The 20,079-nt window shown below is 42.3% G+C and overlaps 1 protein-coding gene across 1 annotated transcript in view; it reads right to left on the bottom strand.

The window, feature by feature from the left end:
* The window catches only part of SLC14A2 (solute carrier family 14 member 2), a gene marked incomplete at both ends in the record, with an annotated part of 40,121 nt that overhangs the window by 12,799 nt on the left and 7,243 nt on the right, over nucleotides 1-20,079 (bottom strand). The window contains 6 exons of the mRNA XM_079548334.1: nucleotides 13,301-13,526; nucleotides 14,521-14,570; nucleotides 15,340-15,474; nucleotides 16,812-16,959; nucleotides 17,785-17,977; nucleotides 19,627-19,755. Coding sequence (XP_079404460.1) covers nucleotides 13,301-13,526; nucleotides 14,521-14,570; nucleotides 15,340-15,474; nucleotides 16,812-16,959; nucleotides 17,785-17,977; nucleotides 19,627-19,755 — 881 coding nt within the window. The remainder of the gene's footprint in view (nucleotides 1-13,300; nucleotides 13,527-14,520; nucleotides 14,571-15,339; nucleotides 15,475-16,811; nucleotides 16,960-17,784; nucleotides 17,978-19,626; nucleotides 19,756-20,079) is intronic.

Genomic DNA, 20,079 nt, shown 5'->3' with positions numbered 1-20,079 from the left:
TCATCCCTCAGATTCAAATGCTCATTAAGCCCATTTCCAATTCAATTTTCAGAGATCTGTCTCTGGGACAGAGAAATCCAGAGATGCTATCACATTAACCACGTACTATTACTATCTGGGCATTTTTCATTTTGTAGAAGAGAAAGGCAGTGAAAGGAGGTGTTAAAGAGTCCCAGCTTTTTTTTTTTTTTTTTTTTTTCCCTCAATGTTCAACCAACTGTGCTAAGAAGTCCTAATAAATCCTCAGCCTGCTAGAAAATTGTCAATAATTGAAATTCCTGTGACATTCCCTAATCTCCATGTCTCTGTTGAGCCTCTGCTGCTCTCATTGAGGACTTTTAAAAGCTTTTTGTTTCATGTTTTGGGGAGGAAGACCTGGGTAAGTTGGTCACTAAACCATTAACAGGGTGCATCTTTTTGGCTGTGCATTAAAAGGAAGGAACAACGTGCTCTTACCTTTTGGATGACCTCGGGGACAGCTGTCTCTTTGCTGGCTACTAAGGAAAGCAGGGCTAAGAGTGGAGAAAAGAAAATGCCCCACCAGTTTATATAGGCTAGCATGGCTCCTGTTCTGATATTACTAATTAGTTGGTCTCTCCTCCCACTTTGTGAGCTCCAAACAAATGTCAAGAAGGTTGCCTCTTGAATTCCCCACCTTTCCTCTTGTTCTGTCCTTGGTCTCTTGCCAAAAGCCTCTCCAAATGTCGTCTTCCCTGCTGCTTTTTTTGTTGTTTTTGAACTAAGTCTCCTTTAACTCTGTCCTTTCTCCTCCAAAATTAAGAGGGACTCCAAACTTCCAAGCAGACTCTAAGCATACCTACACCGGACCTCTCCAATGTTGATCTCTGTTACCCAGGACCTCTCAGCATCCTTCTATCCGCCCCTCCTTCCCAAAATGTTGCTTTTACGGTGGTGAGGAAACTCGATTGCAGATGTGTTGATGTTCCTGCTGTGAAGGTTTTAGAGCTACCAGAATAACATGCAGGCTGCTGGATTCAGCTATTTATGGGCAGTATTTGGAGCCACTATTCTGTTAACATACTGGAATGGAAGACTTGGTTCCACTGTCTAATTTTTCTTTTTTTTTTTTTTTTACCAGTTGAGGATTTTTTTTCTCTCTCTTTTTTTTTTTTTTTTTTTTTTTTTTTCCCCCTTCTGCATTTTTAACATTGCCTCCCTAGCCTGCTGGAGGAATCTGGACTATCACAAGTGTGGCATATTTGAGAAGTTTATAAGACTGTGAAATATCTGTGAAAGGCAGAGATGAAGCTGGAGAGGAGAGTTTTGAAAGAGTGAATAATAGGAGAAACAGCAGCAAAAAATCTTGTGAACTTAAGGAACCTGTCAGGCTAATTTAAACCACAGCTACATTCACTTTAGGACTCTAAAAGAGTGATGGCTTAGAGAAGCAACCCTGCAACTTCATCTGACTGCCAGAGTAATGAGTTGTTGAATAAGAACCCATCTAGCTTTATGACTTTGCTCCCAGCTCAGGGGAAATAGAGTGTGTGTTCCGTGAATGAAGTGATGTTGTTTGCATTGTGTTAATTCCCAGGATGCATCTCTTTTGATGGAGATGTTTTTAACAGGAGACCGGATTCTCTTTTTCCCCTAGTGAGCAGGGTTTCTGATGATGGCTGCTGGTTTAATGCTGCTGCATGAGCAAGTGCTTCTCTGATCTCACAGGCACCAGTCAGATGCTGCCAGACACTGACTTCGTATCCAGCAGAAAAAGTAGCATGAAGAAAGGAGGTGCTGCTGAGGAAGATGCTCTGCTCCACTTCAGTACATTTTTTCCCCTTCACTATTTGTTTCTCCTCGGGCTGCCTTTGCTCTCTGTCTTGTAAGATGCAACTCAAAAGAAGAGAAATGCAATGGGTAACTCTCACGGGAGATCCCCATATGAAGTGTGATGGGCTTGAATTTTAGACTTCATGTTTTTCATGTCCTCCAAGAGGCAAGATTCAGGCTGTTGTGTCCAGTTCTGGTGCTTTAAAGAAGTCGATGTGAGATGCAGGTGTGGGATGGATGTCTTGTAGTAAAGCTTTTTTTAATCAATGAGCTGGGTAATAAATAACAAGATCACATTCTGCTGATATCTGTGTAGGAATGAAGTCTCTGACACAGCCTGCTTGGTTAACTGCAGGCATAGGAGACATGAGATTCACTGACTTGTGACAGGGCCGCTGGATTGTAGATACAACCAGCTAAGGGGAAGGCTTAACTGCTGCAGCATCTGCGTTAGGAAATCTATATGTTTCCAACCATTATCTTCTGAAAAGGACTGGGCTCATTACTAGCAGGCTGAGTGCAGGAATCACTTGCAGGAAGACCTGCCTGCAGCTCTGTGCCCAGGCATTGCCTAAGGGTGGGACTGGTGCAGAAGAGTGGGAATGTTGGAAAATGTTGTATGTGTGTGCAATTAAACCTATGCCAAGTTAGGTGCCAACCTGCCAACCTAAATACTTGATGAAGTATGTCTTCATGCTCTGATCTTTTGGGATTTGGGCTTCAAGGGAAGACTGGAAGAGGCCATTCTTTGAGAAGGCTCTGAGAAGTCCTCCTGGACAGAGATCAGTGGTTGACATTGTCAGAAGAGAGTTTGGTGGCTGGATCCCAATCAGACTTCGTACTTGAGCTATTTGGAGAAGTGCCAGAATGATCAGGCAGGAGCTGAACTAGCTGGGCACACTGTTTGAACGTGTCAGCTCTGCCAGGAAACACTCATATGGCCCTAACCCAGCTTCACACGCTCTGTTTCCGTGCCTTTCTCAAGGCTCTGTTGCCTTCAAGAGGGAAAATCACTTAGCAGATTGCCATTATGCTGATGATTTTGGCTGTGTTCCTTGGCTCCAGTTGCACTGCATGGATCAGTTCTTCACAGGGAGTTGCAGCAGCTCCTGGACTCAACAGGTACTCTGAAGTGACATAAATCCACATATGCAGCTCTGCAGATTGCTAAAACTCAGAACATATCCTGACTCTGCTAGGCTGGGCTGTTTGTGAAGTGTGGATGGTATTTGCAGGTTATCTCTCACTGGTGTGCAGGTCAGTCATGGGACACCATTAAAAAGAGTCTGACTGCCTTTTTTTATTCTCTCATCAGATATTTGCACACAGCGATAAATATTCCGGCAAACATTCTCTTCTCCAGGGGAAACAGTCTCATCTCCCTCAGTCCCATGTACTTCCCAGCTGGGTGCCCTGTGGACCCATTTCTCCAGCCTGCTGAGTTTCATCTGCATGGCATTATGACCCTCTCTTTGGTGTATTTGCCATTCCCCTGAGTTCTGTATCTTCCATGGGTTTGCTGACGTTGCAAATTACCCTACATCCCAGATCATTAAGATAATAACCAATTTTTCATGCAGAGGGTGGTGAGGCACTGGAACAGGTTGTCCAAGGAGGTTGTGGATGCCCCATCCCTGGAGGTATCCAAGGCCAGGCTGGATGTGGCTCTGGGCAGCCTGGTCTGGTGTCTGGCAACCCTGCACATAGCAGGGGGGTTGAAACTAGATGATCTTTGTGGTCCTTTTCAACCCATGCCATTCTATGATTCTATTTTTGTTTTGATTCTATGTTTGAATTTTTGTTGGGTAACAACACTATTAACTGGCCTCTATCTGATTTTGTTCCTCTGATTACAACACTTTGGGTTCAAGCATTCAGGCAGTTTTCAACCCACCTTTCTGCTCACTTATCTTAAGCACTTCATTAACTTTTCTATGGAGATGTTACAGCAGACAGCCCCCAAAACAGTGCTCCAGTGATTTAAGTCTGTAGGATAACACACGTTATAAGTCATCTCTGCAGCTCACCTAGACTAGCCTCCTGCTGTAATACTTACTGAACTAATAACTCAGATTGCTCCAGTCTCTTTTTTTTTCTATAGGTAGGTGATACTCAGCTTGGATGCTGGCTGGGGAGGCAGAAATCGTAAAGGCTGAGATATCCTGGAGGCCAGGTATCTGGAGAAACACCAGCAAGCCTGTTCCCATCAGTATTCGTGGCCAATTACTTTTATCATCTTGTTTTTATGAGTAAAAACAGAGTGGAAATTTTTGTTTCAGCAGAGAGCATGCAAGGAGTCTGTCATAATCTTGCATTTGTTTGCTGAGCGAAATAGTTTTGGGTTTACATAGAATGGACCAAAAGCCATGCTAATGCAGGCATCTTCTGACCCTTCAATTTGGCCTGTAAAAATTCTCTGGACAAAGCTGTTATTTGACATTCCTCAGCACGATGGCTGCACAGTACTTTCTCTAGCAAGTTGCTATCAGGAATACAGGCAAGGAGAGCCGTCCAGCTCTGTTGTTCATCTCCCTCTTGTGGTATGTCTCTGATACTGCTGCGTATACAGCTATAAAAATCAGCAGATATTCTGTCAAGTTCCAGAAGCCCTGTGAATATCAATTCCCTGTCCCTGGCTTAGCTCCCCAGGTTCTGGGGACTCTGGACACTACTGATGATGCATGCTCCAAATATTAAGTAGGTTTCATAGCACACGCATTCTATGTACTTGCTCTGGAGGCCCTCTCATAGGTTCATACTCTTCCTGCAGACCAATGTGCTGAGTGTTGGGTTAGCAAGCAATCCGTGACTTATTTGTGGATTTTCCAAGGTGTGTATTTAAAATATTGCTAACAGGAGTGAAGAATAGCTTTGAGCAGCCCAAGGCCCCACCTGACAATAATTGTGCTTTTGGTTCGCTGTCTAGGTAGCAATGATGAGCTGCCCCCCAACACAATTCTATTTACTAGCACAGAGGTGGCTGTGGCATTGATTACAGGAGATATCTTTGAAGGATACCCAAAAAATTGAGTGATGTATCTCAGGAAGCCTGGTGGAATACAAGTAAAAGAAGAACTAAGTTTATTTATCTGGTTGAGTCCCCCCTTTTGGATTTGTTTTCCATTTTCCTGGCAGCACCATCCCTTTTCTTATGAGCAGTGGGCACTTCTGGGCACAGGCCTGGAAACCTGTGCGTTTGTCTGGAAGACGATGATCTCTGGTACAGCTGTTTTTACCTTCAGACACCTTCATATCCTCTCCTCTTTCCCTGTTGTGTACATCTGTCCTGGAGGAGGGAAAATCAGTTCTGCTGGCACTTGGTGTGATCCTGTTTGTTCTTTGCTCAAGGTTCTAGGAGCTGGTGGTGAGCAAAGCTCTCTGCCTCATGCCGTGCATCCGAATCTTGAGGCTTCTTGGTTCCAGTGTCACTTGTTCCTTTGTAGACTGCATCAGCCAGACTGAAACCTCTTGAAATGCTAGAGAGTTTGAAAGCCAAGGCTAAGCGTATCACTGTGTTTCGGGACTTCAGGAGTGGAAACTGCAACTCAAACAATTCTTAATTTCAGCTTCATAGAATTGTAGAACGACTTGGGCTGGAAGGGACCTCAAGGATCATGAAGCTCCAACCTCTCTGCCACATACAAGGCCATCAATCATCACATTTAATGGGCATTAAACCATTTAACCTGACCAGGCTTCCCAGGGCTCCATCCAACCTGGCCTTGAACATCTCCAGGTCTGGAGCATCCACAGCCTCTCTGGGCAGCTGTTCTAACACTTCACCACTCTCATAGTAAACAACTTCCCCCTGATATCCAACCTAAATCTTCCCTCCTTCAAATCCCTGCCCTGTGTTTCTGGCTCCAAGAAATAGCCCAGATCCAAAGGGGTTCATTTTCCAGATCTATCTCAAGACAGCCTGAACTTCATGAGAATGTCAAAGCTGGCCACAGTTTCTTCATTTTTATGATGCAAGATAAAGTGTTTTTTTGCTGCTTCATCCAATTCTGCAGTTCTAGGCAGTTCACTCAACACCCCTGCATCTGATCTCAGCTTACTTTGAGTTTGTCTTCCTTTCTCCTTTGTCCCTGATAACGGGGATTTCAGTCCCTCCCTGCTTTCAAGGAAATAACCCAATCTCACATGCCTGTACATTATAGGACAGGCAGCTGTTGGGCCTTAGCAAAGAGTGGAACACTGACTTGGTTCCAGAAAGAAACTCTTTTAATATATAAATCCCAGTGGCTACTATTTTCTTGCTAAGCAGGCTGTAATAGAAGTGGAAGCCACTGTGCATGGCACGAGTTGCAGGTCTAATCAATTAAACAGAGAGGACCAGTTGCTTCTGGAATTGGATCATCAGACAGTGGGAAGAAGTAGAAAGTTAATAATCAGTGTAATGTTTAGTGGTGTAGCTGCACTGGCTGTAAATGCTTGAGGGATTTTGTAGGCAGAAATCCACAGCAGCATTTTCATATATGCACATAAGCACACAGATATTCATTTGCTGTGAAGATTCATATTTTGTAGTAGATAATAGAAAAAAAAAAAAAAAAAAAGTTATGGCTGCTGGCTAATTCAATTTCTGGAAATGGAAAATACCCTGAACAGGACTTAATTTACTCAAGTGAAATAAAGTCACTCAGCTACAGTAAGAAAGCTGGTTGATAGCTTGTCATCATCTTTGCTTTTCTGTTTTTCTCCGCAGCCAGGAAGTATCTGCCTGACTTCTGGCTGAGTAGTTTTGCAGAGGTTTGTGGATGGCAGAGGAAGGAGCTGTCAGTGCCGAGTTAAATGAGATAAGAGCAGAAAAACAAAACTTAGCACAGGCAAGGGTGCCCTGAAATGAGGGAAAATGAGGGAGAGAAAGTGCATAGTGATATTTGTGCAATGAAAGGATCTTTCCATCTGTCTTGGCCTTGTGCATAATTTGTTCTGTGGCTGCAGAGATGTGCTAGTCAGCCTGTGCATTATGTCTAGGCATTCTGATGGTTGAAGTATCTGAGTGTTTTTGGAAGTGCTCTCACCTGTCTGTGTGCTTCACTCCTTCTGTTCTGAATGAAGTTATGTATTTTGGGAGCACGGATTTAGCTCTACCTCAACATTTTGTGCAAAGGGTTGTCCCTGGAGAAGGATGTGAGAATGCAGATCCATGGCAGCTTCAGCTGTTAAATGCTCTGAGCTGCATCTGGATATGCCCAAACACAAACTGTTCTTGTTCCCAGGCAGAGTGTAGTAAAACAAACCTTTGCTTTCCACAGGTCTGTCCCTGGTCTTCTCATCTTGCCACTGGGACGTGTGAATTCCTGCTGCTGCAACAGCTGCAGGAGTTTGTAAAGGACCCTCTGAGAACTGAAAAATCATCTGCAACCAAGAGTTTGTTCCCTTTTTGAACTCTGCAACTTCCAAATTAAAACGTGCACTTCTGTTTAAAGAGAAGTGAGGGGAGAGGATTTGGCAAACCGATCTCTCTCTAAGGGTGGTGGCACTTCTGCTACCTTGCAAATGTGATCTGTTAATAAAAAACAAAAAACCAACAACCCAAAGCTCACCAAAAAAGACCAGCCTCCTGTGCTGGGGAATACAACACAGCATTGCAGACTGGGGATATCTGGTATTGACAAAGCACAGAACAACTTCCCAGCAGCTGGAAAATTTAGGAGCTTATCATACTTGGACATGCAGTAAAGTTCTGGTTTTTATTCAGCTCATGGTGATATCCTGTATTGCTTTAATGCCCCTTTGGAACATAAAGCCTTTCTCAGTATTTGCTGGTGGCTGCTAGTTCACCTACCCTCCCTGTCTGATCACTTGGTACTCCTGCTTGCACTGAGACACCAGTCTGTAATTGTGGCTGTTGATAGAAGAGGTGCTGGCATTGCTGAAGGGCTTTATGACAGTGTCTGAAAGAATTACAGTATTTATTTTAAGCTTGCAGCAGTACTGAATGGAGTTGGGGGGGAAGTGCCTTGGGCTCTATTACAGAGCAGCTCTGACAGCGTGGCAATAAAACCTGCTCAGGGAGAGCAGACTAAGCCACCTTGTTCTGTCTGGCTTTCCCTTCCTGCACAACCTACCAGGCACTTCTCCCCATTGATATTTTAAAGAACAAGCATAGGTTTTCCAACTTCACAACTTCAGGTACTCTTCCTGGGCAGCTGTCACCATCCTCTGTAATGACGTCCCTCTGTACTGCTACTTCAATCCACACCAGACCCCACTAGTACATGAGGGGTTGCTGGATGTTCAGCTTTAACTCAGCATGAGAATAAATTCTAGTAGATGTCAGCCTGTGGGACATCTCCCAAGCTGCTTATTCTCTGCCTGTCTCCTTTGGAATTTCATCATACGTCCTGGTGTTCACTCTGACCTGTCATGGTTGTCCTTGAAGGAGCTGCAGACTGCCATGAGACCTCCTGTCTGCCTCCTCTTCTTTGAGCCCAACAGACCACAGGACCTCAGCCACACCTCACACATCTCTCCCATAGATCCTTTGCCATCTTTGTAAGCCCACTCTAAATGCTCTCTAATTGCTTCATGTCCTTCATGTATGTGGTGATGTTCTGACAAGGGTTCAATTGGGTATGAATCTCAGAGAGAGAGCAGAGTGTTGCTGGTTCATGGAAACGTGTCTGTACAATATCTGGGGGAAAAAGCAATGGCTGTTTCTGGCTGAGAATGTCCCACGGACAACAAACCCTGAGCAGACTCTTGATGAGACAGGTAGAAGACCAGGAACCGTAACTCTCTTTCCCTAGATGAGCAAGGTAGATCCAGCCACTCCTGCAGATAATACCATCGGGTGCCTCTACAGACTGGATTCATCATCCAAGATCTGCAGACCTAAGTATTTCTGTGGCTGAACTCAAACCCATGGCCACACTGTGCACCGCAGGCCCAAAGCAAACACAGGTCAATGAAACACTGTTAAAATATTGCAGAACTGTTTTTGAGTTATAAAGCCCTGCCGTGCCAGCAGTGAGCGCTCACTCCATCTATCAGCTAACATGGAGATACTAGTGCTGTGCAGTGAGTGGATATTGCTCCATGGCCGGCCAGACTTTGTCTGAAATACCTGGTTTTAACTTTGGGCTAAGATTCAACAAGATGCGAGAGGTAGTCATTTATAAAATGCATTTTTCTTTATGCATTGGCTGGGTGGATTTGAGCATGCTCTGTGCCTAAGTGTCTAGAGAAGTGTGTGGCCCCAGACCAAGCCCCGACTGATCTCAAAGGTATCCACAGGTAATGATTTCTGTTAGTAGAGTTTCCATCTCATGTCCCAGAGAGGCCTTCAGTGGTTTCAGGTCGCTCACGTCACGGTTTCCACTATTGACTGCTGTCAAAACCTCTGCTCCAAGAGAATTTCCTTCCACAGAGGGGTCTCACAGAGGTCTCTGATAGCCTTTGGCTAAAAATCTCTTCTTCCTGTCAGGTCTTCGCAAACCACCAGTGCCCCTGACTTGTCAAATTCTTCCTGAGGCTAGTTAACAAATTCAATCCTAACAAATCTCTGAGACCTAGCTTCAGCTGAACTTATTGATGAAAGTAGAAAGGAAAGGAATATTTCCAATCTAAGCCCCTGCAAACAACAAATGGCATAAAAAAACCACAAAACACAGCCACCCTGTTTTAGGTGCTCACGTTTAACTTGAATCTTGCTTCAAGTTAAAAAAGAAAATAAGTACAAGGCCAAAAATGGGTGGCTTTGGTTTGCTTCAATCTGGCAACTTAAGTTTGCTGGAGGAGGGCTAGAGGGATTCAGCTTGTGTGCTTCACCTGTGATTGCAGGTCTACTGGATGCCTGATCTCCTGGGTCTTGCATCATGTCCCACGTTTAATAAATCTCCTTGGAAAAGGGCTGCCAGGTGAAGAGACCTAGTGGGCAATGAGATGCTCAGTATGGCTCTGGCCTATGCTGTAGCTAATGTCCATTGGGAAAGCAAATTCCACCCCTTCATGGTTCCCTAGATCATTCTGCCGTCATCAACACCCAGATGAGGACATCTGAAGCACGGACCTCGTGTGCTTGTGCCTATATGAGGAGAGCTGGAAGAGCCATCTCGAAGAATAAAGATATATTTCTTCTTTTAACTGAGGGTTTAGAGGCAAATAGATGACCTTTGAAGAAACAATGAAAGCATTTTTTCTTGGAGTCATGTGGAATACGTAGTGGTACTTATCCAGTTATAACAAAATAGATGTTTCTCTGCTCATGGGGGAGGCATCTTATAATTCATTCATGTTGCATTGCCTGTTCCCATTTGCACTCTTTCGTTGCCAAAGGCAGGCATTCAGGAAGTTGTTCTGTATATACTGGTGCTAGGCTGAGTATTTATTTGCACAGGAGTATTTATTTCATTTACTGCAGAGGTAAGCTGGTTGGAATGACTGCTCTAACTATAGAAGAGGTTTAGTTTTTTGGCTATTCTTTTTTTATAGGCGCATTTAATTCATATTAGATCGCTGGCACTTTTGGGAACAACTGAAATTTGGAGTTGTGGCTGCTGATAGCTTCAGTCAGTGATTTGATTGTCTACTGCTCCCATCTAGAAGACATTTGATATTTATCTTGCCTGTTTTCAAGAATTGTTAGCACTGGCTATAGTTACTCAAATCTTTTGGTTAGCCGGGGACAGAACCACCCTGTTTATTCTCTATTCCTTATGGATGTCTTCAACCTTAGAAATAGCTTTGCTAATTGATTTCAGGATGGATTTGCTTGTGGCTGAGAAGTTAATGTTTGTAATGGCTCTTTCATGACAAATTCTTTCCAGTAGCCATATTGTACTTGGACTCGACTCTTTTTTTTTAAAAAAGAAAATAAATAATATGCTTGACATAATTAACCACAGTTGAGTTTTCCGAAACATTATTTCAGCTGAATCTATTACAGAATTTTTCGAACTGCTGCTTCATTTCAACTCTTCCTCTGAAGCTAGGTTGTCTACGAGGTAAATTAAACTGTAGAGCAGATGAAGAGAGCAGCTGACTTTGTTTTACTACAGAATTTGGAACCTTGTGTCCATACAAGACTGTTTTTATTTTTACTTTTCTGTTTTAATGGCACTGGCATTCTTTCTTTGTGTGGCATAAAGGATGGATTGCTAACCTGTTCTCCTGTGGTTCTCTGCTTTCTTCACTGTCTACCGATACTTTTCTGGTGGTTTCTTTGTTCCCTATTACTTTTTTTCCCCTCAGTTACCATACACGAATAAGTAGCTGCATGGGCAGCCTACAAAAGTCCTTTAATCATGTCTGAGATTGTAGAACCATCTGCAGCAGCCCTCTATGGTATTTTGAAGGCTTTATTTCTTGTGTTCAATGCCTGGATAATGTTTCTGCAAACAAACATTCTCCTAAATCAATGGTTCCCCTTCACCTGTGTGATGAAGAGAAGTAACCTATGCCTTCCTCTTGTCTGAGCTGAATATTTTTCAGGAGGTTCCTGGGATTTCCATGGGAGCCTTTGGTTGCTGTAAAGCATTTACTTTTCTGCCTATTGCAGTTGAACATTGGTCAGATCTTCCTTTTGCTTGTAGAGGTAGGCAAGATATCAAGCTAAGGTCAGTCCCACACATCTAAACAAGACAAAAGTCCCATGACTGAATGTACTGAATAGGCTGTTCAGATTCTTGCTCTTTTATTAATCTCTAAGAAAACTTATGGTATGCAGGAATTCCCACTCATTCCCTTAGTGCTTTCCTGAAGGACCTCTGTATGGCCAGACTCAGAGGTTATCCCGAGGTCTAAAATGGGATAGAGATGTAACCTAGGTATTCAAGTCTGAAGGGTAGAACAGACTGAAAAATTCACTGGAACTCTGCACAGTCAATGTCAGGATTATCTTGTCTACTAAAATTTGGTCTTATCTGCATGTCTGGGGCTTTCCTCCCAGGTAGAATGTCATATCTGTTGTAATCCAAACAGAATAATAAGAAGAAACTTAATTCCCTTTTTAAGTATGTTCAGATTTTCTAATTGCACCATTGTCTCCCATTCAATCCTGGATGGTTCTCCTAAGGATTGTTTACAGTGACTTCAGCTTCTGGTGCTGCAAATCTGGTGTTTATAAAGACAGAAATTCTCTTGGGTAGGACTGAGGAACATCTTTTTTAAGAAAAGTTCAAAAACAGCACTACAGCTTGCTTCCATCCCTTTGCTCAGACAGACTCAAATGAACGTGCAAAACAACCCCACACCAAGATGCAAAAAGGACAGCATCTAATCTAAACAGTGACTGATATTTCTTTGAACTTTGACCTTAAATCTTCAAGATCCTTTGTGCCTACAATTTTTGAACTGATCACAGGAAATGACTTTAGAATGTGGAAGCCTTTCTGCTAGGCTTGCTTTGTAGTGGCTTTTGGAAAGGTTCCCAAAGACAGCTCTCTTGTGGGCAATTGGATCTTCCCTGTTAAAAGGACTTGGAGGAAGCTTAAAATAGCAGTGTTTCGCTTGTATCTTATGCCTGTTAGAAACCACCACACTGGGTGACACAGCAGCAAATCCACCCTCTATTTCCCATGACGATGACGATGGTGTTTCACAAGATTTCTCTTGGACAGCTGCTGAAAACATGGAGAAGACCCCAGTCCAGTCCAGCCCCCAGCAGACAAGGGCAGTATTTGACTTGCTTATTGCTTGTGGCTTAATTCAAAGGAAGCGTTTCCCTGGGAAAGGGAGAGAAAGAACTGCAGTAATTGCTACCAACAGTAAATGTTTATCTCATTCTTTATGTAAAATGTTTTCCACTGGATGCATGCCACGATTCAGACCTGCAATCCTGCAGTCAGCAGGAGACAGGTCTTCTATTTCTAAGACAGAAGATGATGCAAAGAAAAGAAAAATGTTTTGATCATGTCTAGCTAGTCATTTCTGCAGTATGATTAAAGCATGTATATTCATACTTTCATTGTCTTGACACTTAATGGGGAATCAGGAGATGGCACAAAAAAATAGTATGCATTCTGTAAAAATATTTACCTGTGTGTGCTGTAACTGTTAAGATACAGAAAGAAGGCAAGACACTGATGGGACACAGGAAAGGAAGAGATCAGTCTGTTTATTCTATTTTCAAATATATATGTTCTTAATTTAAAGTGCAGCACTTAATGTACTTCTTACATTATTTATTATTATTAGATACCACTCTCTCGGCATATTTATTTTGTTAAATTACACATCTAAAATTAAATACAGCTCCTTGTCAGTGTTTATGTTCTTCTGCCTATTCCTATAATTATTGTTGATAAGAGGTGGCTTTCAAGTTAACAACATGTGGATTGATAAGACAGCCATTATTATGTTACCTGAGTGCTTTTTGGAAAGCTTGCCTCAAGGGCAAATTGTATTTCATCCAGAAAGGGCAGTGCTGAATCCCTGGCTTACAAGCTGCTGCTGAAGGTGATATTTGCTGCATCCAACCAACTGCTCAGGAACTGCTAACTCCTGGGCATTTGAAATCAGTGATTGCGACTGTTTTTGGGGGTGCACAAGGGAGTGCCACCTGTGCTTATTCTTGAGTCGCCAGAAGGTTCCTGCTCCTTTTGCTTCTGCTCTTCTCTTCTGCTTTCTGATGCTATTCTCTTCAGTCTCAGATAGTAGATCCTGTTTGCTTCTGGGTAGGTGACTTTGCAGAGGGGGATTTTGTAGATGTCCGGGTTGTCTGAGGTTAACAGCAAAAAGAGAAGCGCCGAGAAGCAAAAAGGCCAGGTACAGAGTGGTAGTCCAAGCTGGGAGAGGAAGGTGGACAGATAGGTGTGTTTTGGAACCTCTTTTGCACCCAGCTCACATGTAGACATTTCAACTGTCTAAGAAATGACCAAAATCCTACCCTCGTGGTCCTGTAAAACTTGTTCTGAGAATACTGTTCACACACCTTCAGTCCTCAGTGCCCATGAATTACTGGCATTGCATCTGCCCAACAGTCCTGCTCTGGGACCCAGACTGCTCACCTGTCCTGCAGCATGCTGAAACCAAGATTACAGGGAGAAGAACCAGTTGTCCTCTTCCCTAATCCATATCCAAAACAAAAGGTGTGCTTAAAGCAGCCTTTTGCATAGGCCTACATGGTATTAAGAGAATGCCACATGAGTATATTTAATGCATTTAAGCTGTTCAACTTTTTTTTTTTTCTTTTTTTGGATCATTGTAAGTTACTAAATCAATTTTATTAAAATGTGGTTTTGCTTTATTCTCTCAGATCTTGAAGAAACAAAGCCTGGCACTTCTAGCTTCTTTTCTTTCTTGAATTGCCCAGATACAATGATTCTGTATTTAAGACAGCAATGGCCTTTTTTTTTTTTTTTTTTTTTTTTTAAATCTTAAATAATTATAGTTCTCATTTCCAGACCAAACTTGAGTCAAAAATTTGAGGGCAGAGTAGGAAAAGCAAAGAAAATTTTAGACCACTGGGATTCGTTTAAAAATGCTGGCTGCAGCTTAATATTGCATCTCAAACCATAAGCACTTGCACATCTATGTGCAAATTCCCATTCTGGATTATATGCTCAAGAGGTTTTTGAAGTCATATTGTCAACTGTGGAGTTTGCAGGTGCATGGTCCAGCTGATGCCCCATCTATAAGAAATGCTGCTGGCTGCAGCACTCTCATTTTGGTACTGTCAGAAGATGGAGAATTTTGGAGCATTTCCTCAGCATTGTATCATGAGAAAATCAGAACACAGCTAAAACAAACAAACAAAGCTCAGAAAATATTTAAACTTACCACAGATAGTGCATTAGCAAGAGCTGCTCCAGAGTAGGCACAAAACAGTGCTGACAAAAGAAGACCAAAGAGTTCAGGATTGGCAAAGAATAGCTCAGCTTTCCAAGGAAATTATCAGAAATAATAAAAATATCCAAATGCACAGTAAATCATTTCTGGCCATGTGGTCTACAATTGGTCTTATCTGCTCTGTAACGGTGAATGGTGAAAGAAAATGGTTTTGCCAAGAGCTGGTGATGGTGGTATTTCCTTATCCATTTACACAACTTGACCTGTGCGTTGTGGGGATCCCTGAGCAACTGAGAAGGGATGTTCAAATCAAACATGACAAATGGCTGGAGGCTGGGTTAACCTTCATTAGGAATTTCTACACTGTACACTGTTCTTAAACTTCCTGTATTATCTGTTTTTGGCTTTTGCTGGAGGTGGGTGTCTTTGGCTAAATGGATTTTAAACTGAACTTGTACAGTAGCTCTCATCTTGTGAAGCAAATCCTCTGAGGATAATTACAATTTTGGAATGGCTTCTATGAATCTCCTGAGTGGATAATTTGTTAAACTTCTGTTCATGGCATAGCTTGTCTCCTTACGAATACTCCTTCCACTGTTTCTAGATGTTTCTCTTTATCAGAAGACTTGTTATCTAGAAGCCTTTACTTCTGCCTTTGTGGTTTGCACCTCCAAGCTCAAATCTGATGCCATGACAGAAGTAACTCTTGGAAAATCAGAATCCCAAAATTGATTCAGAGCTGTCCTGTACTGCTCATGTACTGCGTAGATGCAAAAATTTTTGGCTTCCCTTATCATATAAGATACATACCACAAGCAAGGGCCAGCAAATGAGTCTGCCAGGTCAGGGCATAGAACATGCCTCCAATTGCAATGCATGCGAGAGCGCAATTGTAATTGTGTAAGCCAAGGTAGATGCTGTCAAATGGCGCTGCAATACTCAGTGCTACAAGACAAAAAACAGGGGGCTGAGGTCAGCTATGGGAAGTATTTGCAGGAAGTAAATTTTACCTGTTGGAAATTCAGTCTCTTCCCTATGACATCCAGCCAAATTTACAGTGTTCACACTTGCACAGCGTTCATTTGCAGAAAAAGGGTGAACTCTAAAGGAACTCATTATTTTGGAGCTGTGATAGAACAGCAGTGGTTCAGTGTCAAATGCTTCTTCAGGTAAAATTTCCTACTTTGCCCCATATTTGCTCGAGCGAGTCCCTAGGATATCTGGATGGGAGATTCAGCCAGAGTGCGTGAAGGCTTTCTCACTTGGGTTTCTTCCTTGCAGAAAGCTGTGGTCACGTGTGTTGTTTAAATCTCACATGTTCTCATGTCCTGAGTATTGGAGGCACAGTTTTGGTAGGAGTAAGCATAATTTTCCATCTCTTCCTCATGGCTAAAATGCTAAAATTTGCCAAAACGCTAAATGTGTTCTGGTCCCTCCATCACTGCTGTGGAAATCTTCCAATGGGATGGGAGCTGAGGTTTTGCAAAAAAGCCTGACATCATAAGTACTTCTGCAGGACTTCTCATATGTATTGGGACTATCACTAAAAACAGCACCATCTTATGTATTGCACAAGACACCTTATTCTTAGGGGCAATACTTTTCCTGCTGTAATGTCCTCAGCTGTCTCCTGTCCCTCATCACCTTGTTTATATTTCCACATATTTTCTCCAGACCCTTCTCTTCTAGTTAAATGTCAGACCTGCGTGAAACTTGTCAAATATTTTTAACCCTATAAATTATAGATAATTTTCTTTAAAACACAAACTCATGGTGGGTCACATCTTGTAAAAAGCACTTCAGAGCACAAATCAGAACTGTGTGTTGGACGTCTGAACCTTTGTCAGCCTTTGTAGTTGCCTCAGACTATGCTAATTCTACCATATTTTTCATTAAATTTGCTAACATAAATCACTGGTGTTGTTTGTATTCGGGGGTCACATTCATTTTTGTTAAATTAGGATTGTTTCTCTGGTTAGTGGAGTGAGGCTGTGCTGGGTTCTGTTCATCCAGTGGCAATGGGTTAAGCAAGATGGAACAAACTACCTGCCAGAGTTACAAATTTAGTTCCAAATTTAGAGCTTATAGAAAACCTGCTTCTGTTCTTCCCTTCACCATGCTGAGTGACCTTTAAAATTAAGACCTTTAAAATTCAAAGACACCTTCAAAAAACAGGAGTGCATTCCCTCAGCCCATGCAACTGTAAATGCTGGACAGAATCTCATATTGGCTTGGATCAATATATTTTCTTAATTGAGAAAATGTTGGTGAATATTTCTTACCTGCAAGCATCCCAACTGTAGATCCAATTGCAGCATGTAAGCAAATAAGTGGGGAAGAGATGAATAAAGCAACAAGGAAGATGCCTCCAGTCCAGGGGTTTTCACAGCCGTACACTTGACCAACACCAATTGGGATGGACTGCAAGAGCTGCAATGGCCAGTAGAGAGGGGACATGTTATTGTAGCTCTGAGTGGAGGACACAACAGTTATTTTGTCCAAAGTATTGATTAGAAAGGAAACCCTGGCTCTGAGAAGGTCTATTGAGTGAACACAGGTGCTTATGTCCTTCAGTCCAGAGTTAGTTTCTTGTTTGGTCTGAATCTCATCAGTCCGAGATGGGCTTTTATTTGTTCTGAGGTAATATGATCAGTTTGTGTTTGTTGTGGTTTTGTTGTAAATGACTTTAGTGAAGGAGAAAAACTGTTACTCTCCTGAGCAGTAATCCCGTATTAGGGCTGATTTGAGTTTTTTATATAAGATGAAGCATATCTGTTCCCCTTACCATTTCTTTGAGTGTGTGGATGTAACAAGACAATTTCCAGTGCTAAAGCTGGCCAGAGGAGAATTAGTGTAAATTAATTTCTGCCCCTGTGAGATCATGATGTTTCTTCCCTCTTTTCATGTTTTCACTGACAGTCCTGCTGACATCCTGTTGACCACATTTGGACAGTGAGTGTGCATATTTGGATATACTCATGTGATAACAGCAGCTGTGGCATGTTTATGGGCAATCTAACTTTGGATGGAGTGAGAGGTTCAGGATCTCTGAGATCTGATCAGTTTCTCTGCTGGATTAGCCAGGACTGCCCCTGGAGCCTATGTGACACTCTCTTGTATGAAATGAACTAAGCCATTTTTTTCTGAAATGGATGCTGCTCAGAATGGGCATATGAGAAATTGCTACCCAGAGATAAATGTCTTCTTGCTCACATTTTCAATGAAACTACATAAACGTGTTGGGGTGAAGCTTACCAGAGGCACATTGATTGCAGACCAGGTGATATTGGGCACCGATGCTACAGGCTTGATGAGGGTTGTAGGAAAAAAAAGGTTGTAGTGTCCTGTGGCTGCCAAGTACAAAGTCACCGCAGTATTGAAGGGCAGAGTGAGTACAGGAAGGTCCCATCTACTGAAAATAGATCCCAAAGCACTGGACAGGACTGGACTAAGAATGAAAGGAAAAGAGAAACAAGTATAGCTTGTTCATCATATTTACAATAGTGATTCATCCTACCATTTTGGTCATAAGCTATGGAAAGTGGATGCCAGTGGTATTCCTTTGGAAACACTAGGCAGTGAATTCCTTCACATAGCAGATTGCATCAGTCCAATAGTTAGAGAATGCTGTCTGTCCTTTTACAGCAACTATCACACTCATTAGTGGATGTAAGCATATAGTTGAGGAGTCTTCTCACCACATAAGTTACTTTTTGGTCTTTTTTGGTTAAATGGGGCCCAGAAAATATGTGAATGAGAGTGAAGGTCATGTACTTGATGGAAATTGGCTGTATTTTGATGGTTTTATCTGAACTCTGATGATGCAACCGGGCTGAGCCACCCTTACAGTTAGCTTCAGAGTTGCAGTAGGCGTTGCGCAGCTTACAGAAATACAACTTAAAGACCTGAACTCTTCAAGAAGCTGGATTCAAGTCCCAGAAGAACATCAGACTGGTTCTAATCTAAAGCAAAACAAAATAAAACAGCAAAACAAACCAGAAAACAAAAGAAATAAATTATTTGGGATTTCAAAAGCAACTTATTGTGTCCTGTTGTGAAGATATTATCAATGGAAAAAAATGCTTTGTTCTCCTTTTGTTTCCTCAGATAAAGCCTATTCTTTTATGATGAATTTGGTTTCCAGAGCAGTTTAAAGGCTTCCTTGCTCACTGCTGTAGAAAATACCCACCACTTCAGTGAAAACAGTGTCCCAGTTTCTGTGTTGAAATACAAAGCTTCTGCCAGCTATACATCTTGTCAGGAAAAAAAGAAACAATTAAAGAAATTCCGACTTCTAAAGCTGAGATTCAAGCTACTGGTTGAAAAAGAGAATCTCTGAAAAGTCTAATTTTAAAACCTTTCAGCTCTACCCTCGAGCCCTGTGAACTAGAAAAACAGGGAAATGTTTGAATAAAAAGCCTCAGGGAATTCTGGCAGACAAGACAGACTAAACATTCTTGCAACATGTTCTGGATTTTGAAAGAGTGTCTCAAAATGACCTTCGCCGACAGTGACTAGTGAAATAAAATATTGAAAAATCTGATTTCAAAAGCAGTGAAATGCAGTCATGATTTGTATCTTGTCACTGATGGTGATTAAAATCTGGCTTTTGAATTAATTTCTGTTGAGGCTGTTAAATAGATTCTGCAGTGCTGTTAAGGTCTGTATGTAGAAATGGTAAATATAGTCCTGAAAGGATGCTGTCTAGCTTTTGGAACTAGTTGTAGGGAAAAATTTGATTTGTGACTGGTCGCACATCTGAGATGGGAGGTGGAATTCAGCCTGAAGAAGGAGCTTCAGGTCAGTTCAGCACCTGGATAAGGGAGCATCATAGGAGTGCTGGGCACAGTGACATCCACCCCAGTGTGATCTGATGAGGTCCATAAATGTGCACTGAAGTAGGTATGATTGATTTTGTTGGTTCATTTGACTTCCTGCCAATGTGTTTTATTCAATAAAGAGCTTTCTCCAATGCTACCTTGTCTGGAGCTACTGATGTAGGGCACTGTGCAGACGAGACTTGTAATGTGTACAATATTCATATAGCAGAATTCCTCATTCTTTGAGAATTGTCTCTAAGAGAGACGTGACACTTACCAGGCCATGGATATAACTGCCACAGGGGTAAGAAGCCACCAGTAGTAATCTCCCTTATCCGAGTAGACAGCCATGAGCACTCCCACCAGGATCCCATTATAGCCATGCAGCCCTGATGCAATGGCTGATCTGTGATACAAAGAAATGTTTGCAAAGCAGCAAGCTGTGCAGAAGGTGATCCGCCACAGAGACTTGCTGAAATGCAACTTGAAAATATCCTGCTCCTGGTGAAGGGAGTGTAGAGGCAGGATGGAAAAAGCAGTGAGGTAGTTGCCAACTTTCATTGCAGAGGTCTGTGGAATGCATGATTTTTTAAACTATTATTAGAATCATAGAATCATAGAATGGCCTGGGTTGAAAAGGACCACAATGATCATCTAGTTTCAACTCCCCTGCTACGTGCAGGGTCACCAACCAGCAGACCAGGCTGCCCAGAGCCACATCCAGCCTGGC

The sequence above is a fragment of the Tetrao urogallus genome, assembly GCF_951394365.1.
Source record: "Tetrao urogallus genome assembly, chromosome: Z".
NCBI lineage: Eukaryota > Metazoa > Chordata > Aves > Galliformes > Phasianidae > Tetrao > Tetrao urogallus.
The sequence above is the reverse complement of the archived record's forward strand: the minus strand, read 5'-3'. Positions and strand labels throughout refer to the sequence as shown.